The 25,370-nt window shown below is 41.5% G+C and overlaps 1 protein-coding gene across 1 annotated transcript in view; it reads left to right on the forward strand.

Moving 5' to 3' along the window:
* Positions 1-25,106, forward strand: part of arhgap10 (Rho GTPase activating protein 10) — a gene marked incomplete at its 3' end in the record, with an annotated part of 43,429 nt that extends 18,323 nt beyond the window's left edge. Inside the window, exons 11-22 of the mRNA XM_071537353.1 lie at positions 338-419; positions 636-678; positions 843-911; positions 1,336-1,410; positions 3,769-3,853; positions 5,856-5,914; positions 7,700-7,805; positions 10,506-10,665; positions 13,368-13,509; positions 17,227-17,392; positions 23,445-23,546; positions 25,015-25,106. Of these exons, the coding sequence (XP_071393454.1) occupies positions 338-419; positions 636-678; positions 843-911; positions 1,336-1,410; positions 3,769-3,853; positions 5,856-5,914; positions 7,700-7,805; positions 10,506-10,665; positions 13,368-13,509; positions 17,227-17,392; positions 23,445-23,546; positions 25,015-25,106 (1,181 nt within the window). The remainder of the gene's footprint in view (positions 1-337; positions 420-635; positions 679-842; positions 912-1,335; positions 1,411-3,768; positions 3,854-5,855; positions 5,915-7,699; positions 7,806-10,505; positions 10,666-13,367; positions 13,510-17,226; positions 17,393-23,444; positions 23,547-25,014) is intronic.
* Positions 25,107-25,370: the final 264 nt, after the last annotated feature.

Below are 25,370 nucleotides of genomic sequence, written 5' to 3' on the forward strand. Positions count from 1 at the left end.
AGAACAGCAATACCCCAAACTTAGTATTGAAATTGAAAGTCCACATACCCACTGTGGCGGTAATGAATAACTTGATATGCATCTGATCACACACGATGGTATATGTAATAAACCAGCTGGGATGACTAATGGGAATCATACCCGTAGTTACTGAGAAACCAAGGTGCAAGTTCCTTTGGCATCATATTTTGTTTCCAGGAATGATGAGCTGTAAGAGCACATTTGGTGTTTTATATTGGGAGTAGGGATTCACCCGCTAGTACCTTAGATGCCAGGTGCTGCGTCTCTACTGTCAGCCTGAGCGTGATGCTTATGTTGTGGTATTTCTCTCCCCCAGTCCAGGGACAGTGCTCACAGTGCAGGCCTTGTCAGAGGATGACCACAAGTTCTGGATGCAGGCCATGGGTGGGAAAGAACCTGTGAGTCAGCCGATCATACCATGTCATCATCTAACACTCACACTTGGCTCATGTAGGCCTAAAACAAGCCCTATGCTATTAAACTGCCATCGTATAGCAAATAACAGTCTTTTCGGTTTAGTATACATACAAGTTTGTTATTTGCCACAATCTGTCACAAGAGGTGAAAATACTTGATTGACTTTGAAAAATAATGTTTTTGTTTTACTCTTACAGATTGGACATTATCTTGGAAGGACCTTTTCTAAAGAAAGGGGAAGTAAGTATCTGGCTGTGCCAAAATGTGATTTTATCTGATCAAAACGAACTGCCAGTTTTCAGTCCGCAAAACGATGAGGTGAAGTTGAACATGTTAACATTTTATGAGGGCACTGCAGGAGAATGCATCACAATTGAAGGATTTCTGTTTTCCTCACTCTGCAGTTGATGCCCAGTTGGATGAGGTGGGCTTGACTTTTGTGAAGAACTCCATCAGTGCCATAGAGAACAGAGGTGAGCTTTAGACATGGGCAACATGGGCATAAGAGAAAGCTTAATAGGCTGTCAAGGTGTTAAAATGTGAGTAATTTGAGGGAATTCAACATTATTGGATTGGAGGATAGTGAGAGGGAATGTGTGTGCAGTATCATTATCTGTACACAAGAGGGCAGACTTGCACCAATATTGAAACAAAGGTTAGCCTTGGCAGACACAGCAGACAGCTTTAAGATGGTACTAATGCCTTTGGTTGCATCGCACTTTGTCATGAATTTGCTTCTTTCTTCACATTGTTAGATGGCTATGTTGTTAGATGGCTATGCCCCCCCCCCCATTCTGTCACTTCAAATATGAGTTTTTGTCTATTCCCTTTCAGCATGCCAAAAACAATGCATCAGTATTGCTGTTGAATGTATTTAACATTGTTTTCTGTTGTCAGGTATCAATGACCAGGGCCTATACAGAGTGGTGGGTGTCAGCTCCAAGGTTCAAAAGCTTCTCTTACTAATGATTGGTGAGATATAATCTTTCCTTGCGATTCCTTTGCTTTTCATGCGCTCTGGAAATGTATTGGCATTAGAATGGTGCTGGTAAGAGGTGAATAAAGTTGGGAGTACAGGTTTCATTTGTATGCTACTGTTGTCTCTCTGTGATATTAGGTCGCCCCTAGTTAGTGGAATGTAGTAGAGTAAGACAGTGACAGACAATAAGCCTATGAGTCAGCCTATCAAAACCAGACTCTCGTTCCACTCTCCGCAGTGCAACAGGTGCCAGAATGTATCCTAGCCTCATTGGCATTCAGTTTTATATCCCCCAGACAGCCAGACAGGGTCCCTCCTGTCCGTGTCCTTGCACTTTCTGGCTTTTGGTTCATTAACGCACAGCTAGAAATCAGACTGCCTCTCATCTACTTGCGGCTGACTCGCTCGCTCAGTTGCTTTCCTCTATCTCCTTTTTACCTCTCACTTCTCTTGAATCCCTTTCACTCACCACCTTTTCTATGGAGCTTGTCCTCTGTCCTTTCCTTTACTCCCTGTCTGCTCTCTGGTTTCCTGCCGTCTCCAGCAGACACCAGCTCGCTTTCAGCTCTGTGTTCAGAATGACAACAAACCCAGGCAGCCGCCAGCCTGTCTCAGCTTCCTAAACCCTTCCAGCCTCCCAACCTGCCGACTAATGCTGTAGACCCCATTAACACTCTGATGTGGCACTCTAAGAAGTTTCTTTTTGGCCTGGTTATGGTACAAGAAGCATCTGTCTGTTGTCTGGACATACCACACATAATTTTGAGTGAAGGGAAAATGCAGATTTGACTTGCAAAAAAACTTCATGATGTGCTTGTATAACAAATTGCAAATATTGTATTACTTAAGTGCATACAATATAGAGGATATTTTCATTAAGCTGTGCTGAGCGTCACTATATTTAATGTGCATTATAGTGGTAGTACTACTTCTACACATACACAAACACATGCACAAACAAACAGTATATGCATACAACGGTGCATGGTGTGTGGGTGAAGCAGCTCTAAACCCTGAAGAAAGACTTACGATCCTCCCACTCCTCCTTCTTTTCATCTCTCACCCACTGACATGGCCAGGGTCCAATCAGGGAGGACAGAGTGATAGAAAACGAGTCTTCCATTATGTTACAGTAGAAAAAGAGAGAGAGAGCGGCATCTATTAAATATCGAGCAACAATATCTCAGGGAGAATACTGTACAAACCCTAGCTCACTGATGAGGCTAGAGTGCAACATATAGTAAGTGAGTGCCGTCCTTTCACTTGATGTCTTTGACCTCTGCCTGTTGTCTGGAGCAGGGGAGTGTGTGGTGCTACTTTGCCATATGGCTATTGTAGTTGCTGAGATGCAGTTCTTAGTCCCATAGATGTAGCTGTGTAGTGAAGCAAGTCTGAAGAACGGTGTGAGATATTTCTAAAGAAATATGCAATCAGTGATTTTTCATGTTTTAACAGCTGATGAGGGAAAGATGGGGGGGAATAAAGAAGAAAAAAGGCCTTTGATCTTGCTGCTGCTTTGTGATGAGCAGTTCTGTAGCACATGCTACTCCAAGAGTCTGTACTACAATTCTGTTTTTGCCTAACTGACCCAACCAAAGACTCTAATCAAAGGCCTGTTTATGCTAGGCCACACTACAGAACCTGTGTGGACCCCATCAATCACACACACACATGCACACATACCTTTGGCTGCAAACTCTCCACAAAAACATTTGCTTTCAGAAGTTGATATTGGACAGGCCATTTTGTGGACAGAGCGGGCAGAGAAACACGCAGTCCTCCTGGCTGTAGTATATAGATGAAATCAAATAAATAAATTGCCCAGTAACAGAGCAGCTACCACCCACGAAGCGAAAGGCTCTCTGGTGACCTGGGCCCTGTGCCTGTGTCTGACTCAAGCACTTCACTGACACACGCACATACATACGTATTGTGCTTCCACATCCTCTGTAACTCATCAGAGGTTACTTAAGGTGTGACTAAACTCCCCTTCATTTCCACCACAACACAGCCCTGGAGTCCCGGTGGAGCCAGTACAGTAGTAAGGGATTAATTAAACTTGTAATGAGTATAGAACCAGCAGCCCTCGACAGAAACTGTAACTTCCTTCCATATCCACTGGGGCTAGACTCGACCCCTAAGGCTAGTAGCAATGCTTTTATCCTCACATGGCTAATTACAAGTTATTTATATTTTAGCATATTTGGACTTTCTAAGCTTCCCATAAAATCATACAAAGTTGTTGTCTACACTTGCGTAATGTAAAAAGAATAATTAGTTGGTGCTCTGTGTTATTTTGCATTCAGTGAATTTTCCACTCAGCCTATGTTGCATGATTGTAATTCATGCAGATGAGAAGAGCAACGAAGTGGATCTGTCTACCTGTGAGGATTGGGACATTAAAACAATAACGAGTGCACTGAAGCTGTATCTGAGGTAAGGATCAATGTGATGAAATATGAAGAAAGACAAAAGCACACACGCAGATACACAGACACCTTTTAAACCATCCATCCCTACCCAATTAGCATTGATGATGTCAGTATTGTACTGTTAATGTGATTGCTTAAATAAGGCAAATTTTAACAAAATAATTTCACATACTTCTATGTTGATCCGTTAAGCTCCCCAAGATGCCACAAGACATATAGACATATTTGGTTGTATTTGTACATTTTGACAAATGTGAACTAATGTGAATGTAATGAACACATTTTGTGATGCAATATTTATGTAATTTACCATCCTGCTCTGGGTGCCTTAGCATTCAAATAGAGAATGGGACTTGACTTGACTTGGGTCCACTGCATGAGGACTAGCCCAGAGACACCCATGCCTTTTGCATTTGGAAGCATAATTGATGCATCATATAAACTGTCCAACTTTATTATTCAGAGCTGTTGTGTGTTCTAACCAAATCCAATTCTGACCTAAGACACCCTCTGTAGTTAATAGAGGAATTTCTTCATATCTCTCTCTCTTGCTCTCTCTTTCTCTCTATCACTCTCTTGATGAATATGGCAGAGCTTCTCTGTTGACTTGCATATGGAAACATTTCATCCATCGTAGGCTGCCTGTCTTTTATGAAATGGCTACAGTGTTAATTAGGCAAAGTGTCTCTGCCAGGTGGTTTTCTTTAGGAACTCGAGCCTTGTGAGGTCGCATTGCTAACAGTATGCCACATTTTCACAAACTCCTTCCAGGTTGATATATACTTACTGTGGGTGAAGTTCAGAGATTAGATATTTAGTTTGGCTACCAGAAGCTGAAGCAATTGTATTTAAATAACTTTTTTTTTTTTTTTTTTGAAACATGTGTTGTTTGTGGCAAATTGACTTGGCTTTGCTTACTTGGATTAAAGCAAAGTTGTATTTACTTAAATACAAGCTCAGAATCTGCCTGTTTTCCTTGCAAACACAATAAGTGTATTCACAAGAACCTAATGAGCCATATTTGCATTTATTTTACACTCTACATGTTTCAACACTGAATTTTAAAGTCTTCCTCATTCAGTAGTGCCATACACTGTATAAATTTGTGTTCAATCATTAACCCCACTGTTTTATTTTGATTTATTCACTCTTCAAGTTACACCATCAGAATATTTATTATCATTATTTTCTATGCTGTGAGATGTTATCAGCAGGAACTTAAACAGATTCAAAGTGCATATTAAAAAAGCTAAATGTTAATTATGATCCAGATCTGTCATTCATATTTGCAGTAATTAAATCTTTTTTTTACTCTCCCATGTTGCTTTAAAGTGGTCAGCGCAGTGTAAAAGCATGGGAACTAGACTGGTATCCATCAGCAAGTATTCTGATTGGGATGTTGGGGACAAGGGCTGCTCAAAGGGGTCAAGACTGTGTTGTGATTGGCTGGTTTGAAGCTTTGACCCTTTCCAGGAAGCGGTTTGATGTTATGAGCTGTGGGTCATGGGACTTTGTCACACTCAGAGGCCTCCCTGTTTCATCTCCCAAAGTAAAGGAGAGCTTGATTTTGTGTAGTCAAGCAATACTTACCATATCCATTTAATACTTTTTAAACACGGTTTAAGCTAAGCCCACATATGGTATATAGTTAGGCTATATTATTATGCTATAATACACCATGCTGAGTCCTACCCTGACTTGTCTTTTGGTTTCTCTCTGGCCTGCTGGAGCAAAGCGGGGTCAGTCTCCTCCTCAGTTTCCTCCTCCTCTGAGGCTAAGTACCCTTGGCCAGGGGCCAGCTGCAGTGTGAAAGTACCTTCAGATGAACTTGGTTATCTCAATGTGCACGCCATCTAATTCCATCCCCTGGCCTGGCCACATTAATCATTGCTGTGTGCAGACCCTATAAAACAGTGTGCCGTCTATTTCTGTCCCCCCTTGCTCACTTTAACTCTCCTTCTCCATCTCCACCCCCCCTCTCTCTTTCGCTCTCTGCCTTTCTGAAGGAGCCTTCCTGAGCCTTTGATGACCTATGGACTTTACAAAGAGTTCATCAGTCCTGCAAGTAAGTTTTCCCATCTCTACACTTGCCACCAACAATTAATTTGAGTACAGACCATCGGCAAACAAAGGTGTAGAAATGCATTTATGAAATTGATATTTCATAAATTGGAGTCCACTGGTTTATGTTTGATAAAGGAGTCCTGCATTCAGGACAAGCAAATGAAATTAATAACAATAAAAGTGCACCAGAATTATTTTTACCAACTCAGCTTTTTATGGAAAATAGATGATCGCAGGCATGCGTTGTAAGTAAAATATTCATAGTCTGAAAAGTATGGGTCCGTTTGTCTCAAATATCTTAAATGTTAATTAGAATTTATCCACGACCCTCCCCATCTATAGACTGTTAAATACACAACAGAAGTCTCTGGAAGACCATAATCTTTACTACCATATCTTAATTAATATTTTTTTCAGAAATCTCACTTTCTCTCTGTGCACCCACTGATGTATGTGTGGTAATAAATCCTACCATCTGAGGACAGTCTTGTCCTGTTTTTCAGGAGGACTATGAATATATCAGTAGTGGACTTCTAAGCTGTCTGCAAGTACAGTTGACCCACAGCAGCTGACCATAGAGCCTTTCAGCTGACTTTGGTTGAGATGTCCTTTTTGACACTTTTGTCAGTTTTATAACACTGTTGTGTTTGACATTTATCAACCGTGCAAGAAGCCTTGCTGATCTTGCTGTCTGTCTTAGAGTAATTACTCACCTCTGTTTAAACATGCTGCTTAAAACATGTGACCAACCAAGCCATTAAAGGTTAAAGCTAAGAGGTTTAAAATGATAGACGCTATAATTTACACGCCTTCAAATGGTCCACTGACCTTGAACAGCAAAAAGACACAACATTTTTCGCCCACATAACATTACTTATGTATGAAATGTTTTCAAAGCAAGCCAAACTTGAATCTTATTACAACAAGTGCTATAATTGGATCAGGTTGACATTTTTATCAGGCGCTCGCAATGCCCTCATAACGAGGGGGAAAAAAATGGATTAGCAATGAATATTTTTTGATGGATGACAGCATCCATAAGAAGCTTTTTCCATGTTTAAATCCTTGTCGTTCCCATAGTAATGGTATTGTGGTGTGTGAGTGAGTGTGTGTGTGTGTGTGTGTGTGTGTGTGTGTGTGTGTGTGTGTGTCTGTGTGGGCGGTCAGATGCCCATGTGTGAGGAAATGTTTAAGAGATGATCTTGGGGGTTTTAACACAACCCTTTTATACGGTAGCGTCAGTAACATAAAGCTATCTCCACAACCAGCATAGTGGTCCCTGCTGCCAAATTCCAGGAGGCTTGAGACCATATATCACCATCACACCTCTTCCTCACTTATTCAAACTGGAATGTATCATCCTCTAATGGTTAACCCCTTACATTTGTGGGTTATAGCCCCTGATGAATGTACCCCGATAGGCCCAGACTGTACATCAATTTGCTAATTTGTCATATCCCAGCATGTAACTCATTATTGGGATTTGCAAAGTGAAATGCTGGGAAGACCCACTCTTTGCACCTTCAATTGATGTTTCTATACCTCGTACTGTGATTCCCAGTTAAGTCATAACGACCAGCCATAGACTAGAACATCAGCCATAGACTCAAATCAGTGATGCGCTGTGTCTACTGTACGGTCAGATTAACAAGGGAAAACTTTCAATTTACTGTGCTAATGCTGTACAGTATTCAATCTCAGCTGTGTTGGCTTCTCGCCACCTGAGGAACGCAGAGAAAACCATGTAGTTTGACGCAAGTGCATTGCTGCTTCTGCGTTTGAACAGAGGGTGGTAGTCCAGAGTCTCGTATCCAAGCCATCCACTGCCTGGTCCACAAACTGCCAGAGAGGAATCGACAAGTCCTGGGGCTGCTTATGAAGCATCTGGCCAAGTGAGTGTTCATAGTTCCTTGGTCATAGTTCATCAAATCTCCACCCCCTCCCTCTCTCAGTTCTCTCTTTCTGTTCTTCCTGTCTGTCTCTTCATTCTCACTCCACATGCTTTCTCTCTCTCCCTCACTCCCACTCTCTTCACTCCCCCTTCCCTGCTGTCACTCCATCTCTTCTCTGTCTACTCAATGACTGCTGGGTAAGAAAATTGATGCCGCTAGCATCATAACTTTTTTGCCTTTTCTGAGGTCATTCTAGCATAGTATTTAAAGTTGTTGAGGCAGCACTGTCTAGCCTACCTTACCTGTTCAACATGCCGTTCCACAGCCCACCACTGAAGTGAAATGAATTGGACCACTCAAATTAAGCCCTCTCTCGAGATTACCCTATTCACCCCTGAATGGACCACTATTGTGCATCCCTCCATTTGAGAGATTAGATAGGAAGAGAGATTTAAGAAATAATGTTAGCTAACATTACAAGGTTTTACCTCAGCAAGCTTTTTATAAACTAAATACGAGCAAATTGAAGATAAGTAAATAATCCCTCTTCCCTGAGGTAGTCAAAGTCTGGTGGATCTTATTTCATAGAAACCTGCTGCAGAACCAGGCTCTGGTAAAAAGGCAGTGCTATTGAAATTGAATTTGGATTATCCAGCGTGAAATTCTCCAGACTGGAGAGACTCATATTTTTCTGAAGTTGGCGTGTGTGCCTGTCCTGCAGGGGAAGGAAGCAAAGCCAGAATTTCACACTCCTATCTGAAATGGTTTCAGAGATGTTATAAATGTGAGTTGTCACCAGTGTTTTTGTCTTCAAAGGCATCCTTTGAAGCTATTTAAACTGTCTCTCTGCAGATGGAGTGCATATCATCATATTTTGAGTGTGAAATCTCTTCACCTGTCTGTGTAACTTTTACTTCAAATAAAGTTTTTTCCACTTTTTTGACCTCATAAGTTTAAATTACTGTACTGTGTGTGTCCCAATTTGAAAATAGAGATAGAAGACATTTAATCAAATACAGATCCTGGAAAGACCACGTCTAAATGTTATCTCATGAGGTGGAAGGACCCTTACCTCTTTGTGTTTCAGCGTCATTAAAATGATCACATTTATATTTTCTCAGAAGAGCCACTGTCAGAAGCATTCCAGAAATTCCATATGAATGGCAATTGCATTTTAAAGTACAAAACTGTTTTGCTCCCATAATGTACCCTTAGAGGTGTGCGTGTGTAACATAAAAGTCAGGAGTACAAGTGCAGCTTTCAGCTTTGATTGAATATGCATTCTGTTCAGTTGTAGGAAACTTGGGAATCACATGCAGGAAAATATACAGGCCTAACAACTTTCCAAGATGTATTTTATCCACAAAACTTAATATTAGGATTTAAGAGTATTGGGTATGATTTGCAGCTTACACATGTTGCCAAACATAAGAATTCTGTTTCAAAAATATTTTTCAGCAAGAATTTTCCAACAGCTGTGTACAAGGAAAATTGTTATAAAGAGTTGAGTCAAAGAGTTAAATATTAGCAGTTTTCAGTTCCTTTGTAACCTAACTGACTCAAAAAAAAATCAGTGTCATCATCAAGAAAACATTATCTTCTAAATGAGACAAACTAATCAACTGTCAACACACACACACACACACACACACACACAGATCAAGGAAAGGTTCAATGTAATCTGTCAAGATCTTAACATCTCATCATCATTGTTGAATCATTTAGGGTGTTTGTTTTGTTTTGCTTATTGTAAAAGAATATAGGAAGGAACACAGGTCTGGTATGTCTAGGATCTATAAAGCAGTAGCCAAGCCAAAGTTGCCATTTGCCACTATGTTGGGTTTTATTTTATCCAATTTTCTCTTAAATGATCAATTGTCCCATTTTAGACTATAACCAGCCAATCAAGGGAGGCTTAGGTTAGGTTGTTTCATGCTTTAATAAGAACTGTTATTCGGTATGAAACGATATGTTCCGCTATTGTTGTTGATAACATTTCCATATTGAACTGATAAGTTTATTATGCTACATTTCTGAATTTCAATCAATATCCTGACATTGCAGCTGCTATCAACTTTAGCCACTTAGCCAAAATGTTTGACCTCCTCAGTCAACCACAACTCATTACATTATAGATTGGAGTTTTGGTTTGACTATAATGCAGCATAAGAATTATTTTTTTCTTTTCAAGTCAATTCAAAGTCATGAGATAATACTTTCTCCCCAGAAAGACCAATTTAGAATAAATTTAAGTTTCTGTGAATCAGCTCATCGTCGGGTGAAAAATTACTGAATATGAAAGTTTTATACAAGAGGTTAGTGTTCAAGTGCAATCTGCAGTGCTGCTAAACTGAAGCTAGTGGTAGTAATCGCTGAGGGTGCTGCCGATGTGCAACACAGGGTAAACAGGGCTAATTGGTGTCAGGAAGCAGACACCAATTATTACCAAACACCTTGCTTAAATGTGAACCATATGAATGCTATACATAGCATTTGCATTCAGCATCTCAAGTCCAAAGCAAATTTCCCCTGCGCTGCCATCATCGCAGGATCAGAGGCATCACAGCATTGCAAAACTTTCCTTATTAAAAACCAATGACATGATCAGAAACATTATACTGTGGGCTGTAGCATGAAAGGAGTTTAGTTTGGTTGGAGTATGTTGTGTATGATTTGTGATAGTGTCATCATCTTCCTCAGTGTGGCGGCCCACAGTAAGCAGAACCTGATGACTGTGGCCAACCTGGGTGTGGTGTTTGGCCCCACACTAATGAGGCCACAGGAGGAGACCGTCGCTGCCATCATGGACCTTAAGTTCCAGAACATTGTGGTGGAGATCCTCATTGAGCAGCATGAGAAGGTAACAGGCTGAGATTTAACAAATGTGCACTCTGGTATCTACAGTACGGTCCAAACTAATACCCTTGAAACTGAATACTCTCTGAAAACTGGAAGTATCTACCCACAACATTGTATCTTCCAGTGGAACTAAGCAATTACTGTCATGTCTATAAAAATGGAAAAAGCCTTTCCATTTTATTATTAATTTCTATCAAAGTTATTGCCTGTCGAGTCCCCAGACAACATTTAGCCTTGTATCTCACCCTCCCCAAATGTCTGTTGTTGAGACTGGAAAAGGTGTAATGGGAACAGTGTAACTTGACAACATTAGACAAACCTTTACTGCATTGACTGTGCTCATATGTTTCTGCCTGTGCCAGATTCACAGAGGAATGGTGCCTCTGAATTTTCAAGTATTTTGCTTTTGTCAGTGCAACATCTTATTACATGCATTATTATGTTTCCTCTTGACATCAAGAACTATTCACTTAAAGTTACACTACGCAGCTTCATACACTAGTAGTTTCAAATGGCAGCGAGACGTCACTAAATCGGCTGATGTGACGTCAGTAAACTGCACACAGCACATTTGTGTTTGCCAAACCAGCTGGTCTGTAATCACATTATAACAAAGGGCAGAGAGAGGCAAAAGGTCCAGCCTTTTCTGGACAGGGCACTTTCTCGCTACTGTTTAGGAGAGATTTGTATTTTGCTCCTAAGTTTTGATTCGTCACTTCCTGTGGGCAAAGAAGTTTCCATACCTGACACCAGAATTTACAGGTTTTCAATTAGGGGGAATGGGACACTCCTCTCTAGTGCAGCTCCACTCCAGTGATTTAGGCTGCTAAGACTGGTGTATGTTTATAGACAAATCTTGTCTCGTGCAGCTTTAAGTTGGTGTCTCACCGTTTGTGGACTTTTCACAAGTGGTCTGGCTAATACAGATCTGGGGACTCAAGAATATTACTCACTATTTGCAAAGATTTTGACCTAAGTAAAACTGATAGATGTCAGATAAGAAAGGTATTTCAAAGAGTTTTGTGGCTTGGACATGTGGGTGCTGTATTTATTTCTTGCTCTACAAAATAGTGAGCAGATAAAGGCCCTCAGAGAGTGAGATGTTTACTGCATTTCACTTAAACCCCCGGGGCAGCATGCCTTTTACCCAAAGGAGTTTAAAAGCAGTCTGTTCTCTGGAAATCTGGCCAATAGGGGGAGCCCCGAGTGCTCACACCAGGATTAAGCACAGTATTCTCCTCATTTTCAGTAGGTTGATTATACTGTAGATATACATTTTATTATATCTGGGAGGTCCTTTGCCTGCCCAAATACATTTATTTTGGTTATGAGTCGTTTTTTAACCTGTAGTTCATGGGATCATGTAATCTCCCCAGAATGTCATTAATCGGTGTCAATCCTTGAAGGGGGTTAATTCTCCGTGTCAAAAGAGAAAAAGGTTTGAGATTAGTTTTCTAATCTCTGTTTGGAGCAGCACTCACTCTGCATAGAATCAGATGAAACCAGGAGCTTTTAGTGATTTTTTTTTTTTTTTGCCCAGCCTCATTAAATGGCAGATGATGTGTGTTGCTGAATAATGTCTCCCTCCCTGTTCACAAATCTAAAATGGGGAGTGAGAGAATACAGAGGCCTAGTGAAAACCATCAGGTTATACAAATGTGATAAAACAACACTAGGAGCGCATGGTATACTGCTACTTTCTGACATTACCCAGAGGTATCCGACACCGTCCAGGTGATAAAGGATGTAGCGTTAGAATGCAGCAGGAGCTTTTTGGAAAGTACAACGTGTTAGAGCGGGGGAAAAGTTGAGCAGACAGACAGGCATTAACTTCCCTCCCAGCTGAGTCCCACTCCAGACTGTTGATACCCCCAGATGCCAACAGCAGACTGTGTTTTACATTCACCTCCATCTGCAGCGGGAGAGAGGCGAGAGAGAGAGAGAGAGGCAGCAACTCTCAGCCGTATCAGATTTCTCACTTTCTCTATCTGCCTTTCTCCTCCAAACTTTCTCTCTCATGCCTCCTCCTCTCCGTGTCTCTCTCTCTCTCTCTCTCTCTCTCTCTCTCTCGCTCTCTCTCTCTCTCCCTCTCTCACACACACACACACACACACACACACACACACACACACTTTCTCTCACACTTTCTCTCTCCCTCCTTCCCTACCTCCCTCTTCTGTGATCCTTTCTGAGGCTCTGCTGAGACTTCCTCTCCTCTGCAGCCCTATTCTCTTTTAACTCCACATCTGAAGTTTATATGTAAACACAGGCCCGGTGTAAACAAGCAGCGCCAGTTGGCCAGCCCTCTTCAAGTCCATACCCTGTTTATTTTACCCTACACTCTTTCAGAGAGTGGGTCAGATGCTCTGAGACATGTTCGCCTTAACCCAGACCCATATTCCTAGACGGGATGTGGTCTCGTCACATCTGTGGGGCTTTTCTTGTTTATCCGGCATGAGGAAAATCTTTTGTCGTGCAAATTTAAGAGTGTCCAATCAACGGGCGGCTCAGCTCTCCCTAAGGACGCATGCTGTGGCTGTAAATGGCCTTTTCCATTCAACTAGCACTATATAAAGCCTTTGAATTTCAAAGCCTGCTCACTAAGTGAGGTCAGGTGAGGACATGCTGCTGCTCAATAATCCTTGAGTATCTGCACTATACTTTTGGTCTTGGTAGAGACACTCACTCGCATTGTGCATTTAGATCTTTGCAGATGCCCCCGAGTCATGCCCTCTTTCACCTGCTGCCCCAGTCTTCTCTGCTCCCACAAGACAGTCCAAGAAGCTGAGTCGCCAGAACCGTCCCCTGGCTGTCTACAATCCACAAGCCCTTGACATTCAGACCGGTAAGAGACATGCACATGTACACCTGTACAGTTTGATAACCCAAATTTTGGCTATATTGACATAGTGACTTGCAAATAATAAGCATTTTGGAGCATATTTCCATCATAACTCACAGTACAGTCTGATTTTGTCCAGTTTTTTTGTCCAAACACAGGTAACCAAACTTTTTAAAGCCTCAAAATACAAGTAAAATATACATTTAACTATCCAATACTGTCCTTGTCAGCCTTTTTATCAAATAAGATGGTAACTTGGACAGTGATTTTCTTTTCTTTTTTCTTTTTCCCAAGCACTATGGAAACAAAAGGGATGCCATACTGCAGTTATGGACTTTATATGCAGTGTCTGAATTAAACATGTTTGTCCTAGTTTTTAATATTTTCTCTGCACGTGCCCCTCTCCATATTATTGTGAACTGTGTCTATGTCTAGTAAGTCTACTGGACCATGTTAGACTGAGTTCAGGATTTTTGTACAGTTGTTGTTAATCAATTTGGAGTGTGTACCACAACACATATGAAAAAAATAACAATAAGCTTAGCAATAAAATAGTTGTGCTCTACGGTAATTTAGTCTGGTCCCCATTTTCCACTTTAGAATGGTTAAAACTGACTCCAGGCGTTAAGTTTTCAATGTCGTTGATGACATGGGAAGACAGTGGTAGAGGTGCATTGGCACTCCTGTGCATCAGGTGAGCTGGTCACCTGACCTGGTGGCCTCAACACTCCAGCTCCAGCAATGTCTGCCCCCGGGCCACTCAAATCCCTTCCCCTCCACAATACCAAAGGAGGCTAAATCTGCTTACCAGATTGCCTCCCTTTATATCGCGCCAGCTTTTACCGTGGGGTATTTTAATATCTGGGATGAAAGGCGTAATCCTTTTTTTTTAACCTTTGTGTCTTGTATATGGGTCTCGGATAATGGATTTAAAGTAAGTTGTCTCAGCATTCAGAGGGTGAAAACGAGTTTAAGGATGATGAAGAGGGAAAGAGAAGAGTGTTTATGAATTTGTGTGACTGCGTCTGCATATGCGTGTGTATGTGTGTGGTCTAATATCACTCCAGACGTAACAACATACCTTGAGTAGGACCACTTGAAAGAGAAGTGTATTAACATACAGTATTTGTGCTGGGAAGCTTTCCAACAGGTGTAGGATTTCTGAGGACAGTGCACTTTGGTGTGCCAGAAACATCATATTTTTCAGTAAGAGATGATTACAGATCAGCTATGTTTGACATGGATTTAATTGAAATTTCAAATGTGCTCAAGGATGCAGCTGAATTCTTATTTTTGCCAAAACCAGAGGGATCAGAACAAAGCATTAACAATGTTGGCAGTGGCTTACCATTGAAAGATAGGCCTGCTTGGCTTTCAAGAAAACAAATCCCCATCTCATCAGCATGGCAATAGATGTGACAGAGGGCTTTGGTAATGCACTTTTTTTCATCAGTCCTATATTTAGCATTTTGGATGTATTTGGTCCAGTAAACAAACCAGACTTTGCTCCATTAGGTTAGCTTCTCTTGTTTTGGTTACTTGCCTGTTTGAATACATTAGCTGATTAGTGTAAACATCGCATAGTCATGGTGGCTGTTAAACTGTTTTAATTCCTGCTTCATCCCCATGTTACAACTGGACTTGTAATAACGGCTTATTAACATAATAAACTATTAATGTAATAAAAATGTACCAGCTAATAGTGTAATAATCCTATTTACATAATAGTTTTCTCATTAATGTAATAAATGTTACCTCCTGTTAATATAACAACTTTTTTCCTGTTAACATAATTACATAGGTTTCATTAAATTAACAAGAAGGTAAAAAAAAAAATCAGTTTTCAAAAATGTAATAATTTAACTGATAATGTAATAACAGTCAAAACTCAATATATACATTTTACTATGATGCTACATCTAAAAAAGCTATATGTATGGAAGAGGTCTTTGGTGATTATTGTAAATGGCTTATATTGCCAAGCAGAGTGTTTCAGCATTATCCTCAAATCCTCAGCTTATTAGTAATATCCATCCCTTACCTGCTCTGCCACACTGAACTTTGCATTTCTACCAGCTGCATTGCCTCAGTGGTGATCTGGTCCATTTAGACTAATGTGATGCTTCCCATGTCCTAATGTACCATGTCCATGCGCTAGAATGAATCGGGGCAAATTCTCATTGTATGGTTTGGAAGTAGAATGTGAGATGTTACATCAGAACGAATTGTGCAAATGCCAAGCAGTTGAACATTAAAGGAATAGTTCACCCAAAAATGAAGATTTGGTCATTATTTACTCACTCTCATGTCAGTTGAAACACTGGTGAGGTTTGTATGTCCACATAACACACAGCTAGTTTACTAGTGCTGCTCCGTATCAGCCTTCTCCAAAATAAGTAGTGACCCAGGTCCTGGTTCTTAAGAGTTCCAAAAAGGGCAAAAAATGACCATAAACTGACAGTATTGTTACCTTCCTGTTAATGTAATAAAAACCATGAATGTAATAATTATTATGTTAACAGGACAAATGTTACATTAACACGAGGTAACATTTATGACATTAATGGAAAATTTATTGCATGAAAAAGATATTGGCTTCAAATTTTTATTACATTAATGAGAAGTTATTATGTTTACAGTGGTAAAAATTCCTAACTCCTAACAAACTTACAAATTTGACTTGAGATATTGTCTTTAGAACTCAGACTATCTTCTTGTTTTCAACCAGCAACGCAACTTCACTGAAGTAGTCATGTCTCTGCAGTCCAGTCAAAACCTGTAGGGTCTGTGCATTTTGAAAGTTTTGGTTAGAACCAGTGAAAATTTCCTCACAGTGGTAATTGGCTTTACGGCTTTCTGATCAGGTATCTTAAGGTAGAATGTCTCTGATTTATGGAGGCTGTATAACAAACATTTACTGTTTTTCCTCCACACCCAAGTTCCATTTAACGGAAATGAGTCAACATATCTTCCAATGCCAAGGTCAAATGATGAATAGCATTGATAAGGATCATTGATTGTTGAGACTCCAACTGTGGTAACCCGAGCTAGCAGGCAAATACTATGTTGATATGCTAACACTCAGTTCTCAGTTTTTAATTATTATGACAACTGCCGTAGATGCTTTTAAAATCACAAAAATACCAACATTGACAACACATTCAGCTTTGTTTAACTAAGAAATTATGAATGATTAATGTAAAATGTATAAATATTTGCTGTTTATTTGCTAAAACAGCACTTTATGCCCCCCCTGATGTGGACTTCTGCTTCCAGGGCTTTGATATGTGCTTGCTGGGGGAAAAGGAATGGGATCACAGTCATGTTCAAACAAACTACTTCCTTTTTGAACATTAACAGTTGCTTTAGTGCCTCCCCCATCTCCCAAAAACAGGGTCTTTGCTTGACAGTAAAATTGAAATAAAAAGACTTGCAACTCCCTGGTGTTTCCTAGGTTTCTGCCTCACTACAGAAGTGTACAATTATGAGCAATACAAACTTGAATGTAAATCTCCGCTGGTTTGACAGCAACTTGATTTGAAAAGGTCCTTGTGCATTCAGCACTGCCTTATCTAGCGGTAAATTATTCAACTATTTTATCAGGCAGCATCAGGCTATGGTCAGTTAATAGAAATCAGTCTATGTTTTTATAGTTAACCAAAATAATTGAAAACACCTGCAATTAACTAAAATTAACAATACCTCTTTCTTTCACCTAAGTATCAGCAGTGGGAGATTGTTCCAACTCAGCCACAGACGAGACATCAATGGGCAGCAATGAGTCCGTATCGTCCCAGTCGTCCACAGCCTCGGCCTCAGAGACGCCTCCAAAGAAGACTGACCACACCCCACTCTGCGCCAGCCTCAGCTCAACCAGCGACTCCGGGTGAGTGGTTCACTATACTTTAATCACAAATACATCTGAGACCATGCACCACCCAAAATGTGGGTATTGGTGATTATTTTGTTAAGGGGGTAATAGCTCCATCTTTTCTTCTTTGAGGCAGGACATTTTTTTTTATCTGTGCTACTTACACCACTCCATTAATCTTGGTTATCCAGAGGAGCAAAATTTATAAATTCCTGGAGTTTCACTAGGTCTTTGTTCTCCAAGCAGGCATTTCTAAGACAAAGGTAGATGTGCAACGAACAAAAGTCACAAACAACAAATATTGGTCCTTCTAACCTCCTCACATCGACCAAATCCAGTTGCATCAGTCTCACAGTAAGACTTGATCCTACACAGAACACAGTAGCTCAACTATTGAACTGTAAAGGTTGACAGTGACTTCAATTCTCTCTGTGCACAAATACTGTATCTATTCCTCATATCATCATGCACAAAGCATGTTTTTAGCTATGACCAGCAGCAGCTATAAGCTATAAGTCACTCTGTGGGTCAGTCAGTAGGGTCGGTCTGTAATCCAGGGGTTGGCAAATGATTCAAACAGAGTTTGACTCTTGAACCCAGCAAGCACAGAATGTTTACATTACGCTATTTGACATGGTCAATTTAAAAGATAGCATTGCAGAAAGCATTTTTCCACCAAGTACTATGAAAATAGTTACGGCCTACACCAAAATGTATCTTTTGATAATATTGATTGATGTTGCAAACAGTCAAGAATAGGTCTAAATAAAAGATAATTCATTAGGCCTATTCATGAACAACCTTATTAATGACTGCACAATGACGAGAAGTAAAGGCCGACTTTAGGCTACCACTTATCACAACAGCCCCAGTAAGGTAACCTAGACCAATCTGGTCGCAGTTTATCACAAATTATGCTCTTGTGCAGTAGTGGGATTGAAACCACCTCTAGCATTTAATCATTTAGAATATATTGCTTGGTTTCTTTGGCATCATTGGTGAATTACTATCTTGCTAATTATGATTATGCTATCCAACCAACGAGCGTCAATAACTCTTTTCCGTCTTTATTAGATGAAAAATGCTAACAAGTTTGATGCTTTGCCATGCCTCTCTTTGGGTTCTCCTTTCAATCCACCTTGCTGTCTACTCAGTCCTTGGTCCTTTTTGTTGTTTCCAGCCCATGACTTGTCTTGAATGCTGATGTGAGAGATGAATTATTGGGTTATGCTGCAGATGTTTGGCTCTCTGCTGTGTCATGTCTACAGAATCACCTTGAAATAGACTTTCTCATTCAGTGTCCTCCTCTCTTTCTCTGTCAGCTGAAAAGAGCTGTAAAATAACAAATCGGCCAAGACTTGACAGAGGAAAATGTGATCCCTCTCTCACTTTGACTTGTGTGTGTGTGCGTGCGTGCGTGTGTGCGTGCGTGCGTGCGCGTGTGTGTGCATATGTGCCTCCGCACGTGTGCACGTACATGTCAAGCCTTAATTTTAGTTAGTTGCAGCATTAAACAGAATGTGGCTCTGTGTTAACTTACATAACCAATTCCTTTTTTATCCTTTTTTGTTTTCTTTTTTTTTTTTTTGCTCGTGCTTCCCCACATATGTCCCATCATGTTGGAGGACGGAAGGAGCAACCAGGAGGAGGTCGTAAATCTCAGCTCTTATTTGTTTGGGAGACAGGTGGCCGTGCGTTGGCCGTGTAAATCGTATTGACATTGGGGAGATATTCATCTTGTTTACCCTTATAGCTGCGGCCCCTGTCCCTTTATGAAGACTTGTGCCATATGTCACAGGGTGTCGCCCTGGCTTTGTTCACCCATAAATCGTAGCATGTGAGATGGTGGGGACCTGTTAGCACAGCACCTCTCTGGCCTAGAACCCAGGGAATCGGCTTCGGTCCTTGCCAAAAAAGAGCGGTAGGGATGGGCAATTGCTAGATTACCTCCAACCACCCTCAGAAATGTGTTATCTGCACTCTGTGGTGTGCTGAAAAGTGCACCTGGAAAACAGCATATTTTAGTCCGTTTGTTATAGGCTAGCTGCTGCGGAATTTGCCTGGTCATACACAAATGCATCCTAACTCACTATATCATGCAATAACTCTCTCTGGACTGTAGCATGATTTATCATCTACGCCAGCTTCAATGTCTCGCCTCATTTCTCCACTTCTCTCTAAATTCACTCACTGCTTCTCCCTGTGGCGCTGTTGCCCTAAGTCCTGCCCAATGAGGTTGCATTTTTTTTGGCCTCTCCTCCCTCCTTTCCTCTGCCCTACCTCTGTGTCTCTCGCTGGCAGCTGTGGATCATAAAATGGTGGATCCGAGCTTATTTCCTGCCCACCCAAACCGGCGGTCGCTGGGCAGGCGGCTTGGCTGTAGACTTGATCCCACTTTCTACTAGAAAGTCTACTGAATCCTCCCGCTACCCCTCTTCCTCTAGTAGAAAGACGGTTCATAGCCCCTCTCATCCCTGTATTAGCTCCATGCTAGGATCAACGAGGCCTGGATGCTGCAGGGTGAAATTCCTGCAGTAATGGGAACCAGCAGTCCACTTCTATTGATGAATGTCTCTCTGCTACTAGCCTGGCAATGAGTGATAATGAGTGATAACCCCGATGGTCGGCTTAGTATTGACCACAAAAATCCCAAGACCTCCGGCTGTCTTCGCCTAACAACTTTGTTTATGAAGCCACGTTGATCACAGTGTGTCTTTATTTGATGCTTGCTAACATTGTTGTTTCATACATTGTTATGATGCATTTTGATGTATTATGACAAATATGTAATATTATGATATGATTGCTTTAAAAATGCCTGTATAACTTGTGATGAACGTTACCAACATCTGGAGAGTGCTTTTTCATGTGGGCCTAACATACAATGCATTTTTGCAGAAGTTCCCATTTACTGTATTTAATCATGTTTACAGAAGAAGCTTAGCTAGGCCTGTGATGGGAAAAACAACGGATGAGCAATTCAAAGCTTGATGCTATTTTTGTTGTAGAGAAGCGGCAAACGATTTCCCTCGGTTTGGCTTAGCTGTAATTGTGAAAGCAATTTTTGGATGAATCCATTTTCCTCTGGTACATTTAACAAGTTTCTAGGGCAGCCATGTGGCATTCAATGATTTTCCCTAACTGTTTATCCTATAATTATTTAGATATCTATTTACTTGACAGATCTTCACAGATCTGGATAATCCCCTTCCAACCGAAATAAGCACTTAGATGAATATTCGGATAATTTTATCTCTGACGTGTGTCTGTGTGTGTGTGTGTGTGTGTGTGTGCATGCGTTTGTGTGCGTGGGCGTGCACGTGCACGTGCATGCACACATTATTTATTTAATTTTATTTTTTTGTAATTGTGTATGTGAGTGGGTTCACCTGCAGGTGGGTGAAGTGTTGGTGCTCCTGTGCTCTCCTTCCTCTTGGCTGGGGCCCAGGCAGACAGTGGTTGTGCCTGGGTCCAGGTTAATGAGTGGATTTGCTGCACTGCAGCGCGCTGTCCCCCCATGCTGATGTGGAGCAGCTGAGCACCACAGTGGCCCCACACTGCTGCAGAGCTATAAATCACCCACAGCCAGGCCAGGCCCAAACTGAACAGCCACCGGTGGGGATGGACAAGCGCGCTGAGAGGGAGGCAGGGAGAGAGTGGAGGGAGGAAGAGATGCAGAGGGGGAAGTGAAAGAAAGAGGCCAGAACTGTGTGTTCACCTCCACCTACGTACACAGAAGAACCCCTGCCAGGTTCCCCCTAAAGGCCCTCTTTCTCTCCACCACCAATGCCAACCTAACCACTATTCACAACATCCTCTCAACCTCCAGCCCCTCCCCAGCTGCTCCCTCTAATTGCCTTTATTAGCGTCTCTATGGGAGCGGCAGCTAGGAGCAATTTGCTCATTATGTGCTGTATTAGCGCTGGCCCTGGGGCGGGCATGGAACGCAGAGGGATGCCTGGCTCAGACTCCAGCTCTCCTCTGCTCCACTCTGCCTTCATCAGGACCCCTACCTTAGTCCTGTAGGTTGGCTGTAGAATGCTTGGCTCAGACACCATCCAATGTAAAGCACAGCTGGTATTTTAACAGCTTAGTCTGATGATAAAAGCGTTGAAGTGATAATGTTTCACATAACATGCTGTAGTTTGCTAACCAGTTTGTAGCCATACATGATGCTAGTGAGACTCATGTTCTACCCCTCCAGAAGTTGAAAGAGGACAGTGGACTTGAGGGAGAATGGAAACTTGACTGTTTATTCGGTGTTTCCGGGTCAATTTGTTTGTTTTTAACCAGTCGCTCTGTTGGTATTGCAGCTCAAGCGACTTTCCTCTGCTGTCAAAAGTACATTTTTTCTTTTGGGGTTCAAGCATTAAGCAAGTTATCAAACTTGTGTGCAACCATCACTACTGTACTGTTGCTATTCTATAAATAGGAACTGAGCTTCTGTGGACAGTTCTCGCCCATGTATGAATATTCCTCCAGAATTCAAACATTATGTTTTATTCATGACAGGTTGTGTCTCCTATTCTGAATCTACTCCCTTAGCATTTTATAGGTAAATTCTGTCACTGTGTTGATTTTAGACTGGTAGAGAATCTGTTAGTAGTTTGGCCTGTTCGCTTTAGTCTAGACAGGTTGACAGATTGGGGTTAAGAATTAGTCCAATAAATAAACACGTTAGCCAAGTAGTCTTACTATTATGTTACCCAGTTGGCCTTGAGTTATTGTGGTCAAGTGGCAATAGTTTTGTTTCAAACCATAAAATATGCAATTTGTGGTTTCTTGCAATTCTTTCCTTTTTTTTTTTACCAGTTTTAATTTCAAAATCACAGAAAACCAAAACAAAATAGCATTTTATGAGTACTTTTTATGTCAATATGGACAACTATCAAGAGAGTAAGTCCTTTTGAAGAGCTGTTGTCAGATGGAGTGGAATGGATTATTTAATTATGGAATCCAGACGGTCTTTTTATTGTATGTTGTGGTACAAATGTGCCGCCTGCACACAGTGGGAACCCCCAAACTGTGAGTCCCCCATGTGTAGCTGCCATACAGTAGGATGACTCAAGTGTTTCTTCCTATTTATTATGCAGACAGTATCTGATATGTTTTTAGTGTTTCTTCGCTGCATTGTTATATTTTATCAAAACTTGAGAGAAGATTTGATTATAATGCACCCAATTTCGCAATCAGATTTTGTTTCACTTGAATTCTGCTTGTGGCAATACTTGACTGATGACATTACAGTGGAAGCTGAGAGTTGATTTGAGCCTTGACCCTTTTAACTTTGTGACTTTGACCTGATAACTTGTTACTGACTTATGACTCAAACCACCTCTGCCCAGACCAACCCGATAATCTCTCATTTGCATCTCTCACTTTTTCCACTCATCTTTGTAAGCCCTGGAGGGCAGTATCTTTACAGTATTGTGGTTCTTCCTCTGCTGGCATGTGCTAGGTTAGGCAGAAACAGATATAGCTTATAATACAATACAGGTTTTGTCATTGACATATCTTTCTGTTTCTGTCAGACAACTGCAGGGCTATAAAAAAGTAATTTGATTAAGGGTCACAAGACGCTAACAGCCCAGAAATTACCATTAGGCTTGGTTAGCCAGTTAGCATTTTGTGACCTCGATCAAACTCTTTTTCTTAGTCGTCTGACAACAGAAACAGAAAGTTATGTCAATGATAACACCTGTGTTGTGTTATAAGCCATATTGAAACACAGAATAAGTGATCACAGCCAGAGTTAGAGGCGACAGAAAGTTGGCTTCTTAGCACTGCTGGCAATGGTGAGAACCGATCTATACCCTGGAGATGTATGCCAACCATAGTTGCGAAAAAGGTCTATTAGCCAAGTGTCTGAGCTCAGTACCCAACACCAGAGAGATGACTTGGACCTTCTCCATGTTGCAGAGAATCTGGACATTGGAAATATCCTACCACTTATCCCTCCCTGTCACAGCATTATGTATTGTAGGTCACAAGGGCAGGCAGACTGTGGCTTTAGTCAATAGACAACACCATGACTCTGTGGTGATTGGGCTGCAATTTTTTTCTGCAGGGCCGGCACAGCAGCAGCCTCATGGACCAATTCTGGAGCCTCCGGGGAGATCAAAAATACTGCCACTGCTGTTGCTTCTGATGGAGACAAGCCAGAGGAGAGGTAAGACCGGCTTCTCCCTCTCACTCGGTTGGTTTTTATGATTGCCGTCAACTACTTTTTGCTTCCTTGATTTCTGTATCATTCAGTCATTTACGCTCGTTCATTCAGTCCCGCATTCGGAGACCCTTTCATTTTCTCACTTAGTTTTCATTGACTTGCTCCATAACTTTCTCGCTTGCCCATTTTATCTTGCATGTGCACTCACAGAGTCACCAGCTCCCTCGCTTGTCTAACATCTACTTGAAGTCTTGCTCATCAATATTATCACTCACTCTCACATAGATTCACCCGCTCTCTAATTTAGGCTTCTATTGAGGTAGTTTAATTCAACACAAATATTGGTTGTAGCGGAGGAGCAGCCACCCTCTCCCCTTTCTGTCAGGTACACACACAGGTGGACTGGATGGGACTCTGTAGACAGTCAGCCCATTACAGTGATCTATTGCTCTGCTACCTCCAGACTAAATGATGAATTCATTTTCAGTGTGCTTTCAAATGATGCAGAGGAAATTGCAGACAGCCGGGTCATTCTATGGGCAATCCATTAATGTTATTTTCATTTAAATACAAATCCTCTTTCCTCCAAATGCAGTTCCACAAGAATGCGTTCTTTTGAAAATCTGAATTCCAGAACTCAGCTGAAGATTGTTGTATTGACAACTCTGTGACCGCAAACTTTTTCTAGTTTGTATATCTTTTTTCTCTTCTCTCTCTCTCGAGTGCCCTCATCCTACATTGTTGTTACTCTGCAGAAAGAATATGAAATATTTATCAGGGCATCGTGTGTTGAAGGCAGAATTTCTACATGGTAATGTTGCTGGCATTCGAGATAACTGTTTGCAATGGCGGGCAAAACAACCTTGCTGTAGAAACACAGTTTTTATTTTTTCGTTTTGGGGAATGGAATGGCATAAATATGGCTTTTCACTAACCTTTGCAGAGCGATGAATATGGTTTCTTTGACAGCACTCTTTTACATCAAACTTTGATTTAAAATGCAGCTTCAAAGCTCACAAATGTGAATTTAAAAGCCGAGGCACTGTGGAGAAGGAGTCCCATTCTCCCTCTGTTTGTGTGCAAACCTACTTTAGAATTCCCCCCACTTTTTAATTATCTCACCATAGATGGTTGTCTGCTGCTTGGACCTGATGTGTGTCTGCTTGTCTGCTGCACGCGATACAAGCAGCCCTGCCGCTCACAGTGTGTGTGTGTGTGTGTGTGTGTGTGTGTGTATGTGTGTGTGTTTTGACTCGCTTGCTGTGGTCTGTCTAGACTGCAGATAGGGCAAGACAAGAGTGTGTAGCGGCCCGGCTCCTCTCTTTTCTACTTTTGCTTATTTCCCAGCCTGGCCCATTTCTGCTGTTTCAGGCTAGTGAGTGAATGAACAAGCAGGCCCTGGGCCCAGATTGAACTGTGCAGTAATCCTCTCCAAAGCTCCGCCAGCTCACTGATTGCCTTCATTTTTCAGTGTCACCAGCAGGAAAGCCAAGGCAGTGTACCCGTGCGAGGCTGAGCACGACTCTGAGCTCTCCTTCCAGGTCGGCGCAATATTCAACGCCGGTAAGTGTTATCGCCTACACCAGTCGCTCACTCAGAACCAGGCCTGGCATATTGGATTTGGAAGAAAACCGGACACCCAATCTGATCTTCAATCGGACAGAGAGATGAGACGAAGAGAGGGAGAGTGGGGAGGGGAGGGGCGGGGGAGAGGGGGAGATACAGATTTGCTCTCCAGCCCGTCTGGGAAGAGGCTTGACTGAGCTTTAATCACTCACAGAGGAAATGAGGGTTTTGGAGTTCCTATACTATTTTTTATTTCCAGAC

The sequence above is a fragment of the Centroberyx affinis genome, unplaced genomic scaffold (assembly GCF_046629955.1).
Source record: "Centroberyx affinis isolate AG114_WGS23_722 - 3 ecotype Tasmania unplaced genomic scaffold, CSIRO-AGI_Caff_v1 ptg003020l_1, whole genome shotgun sequence".
NCBI lineage: Eukaryota > Metazoa > Chordata > Actinopteri > Beryciformes > Berycidae > Centroberyx > Centroberyx affinis.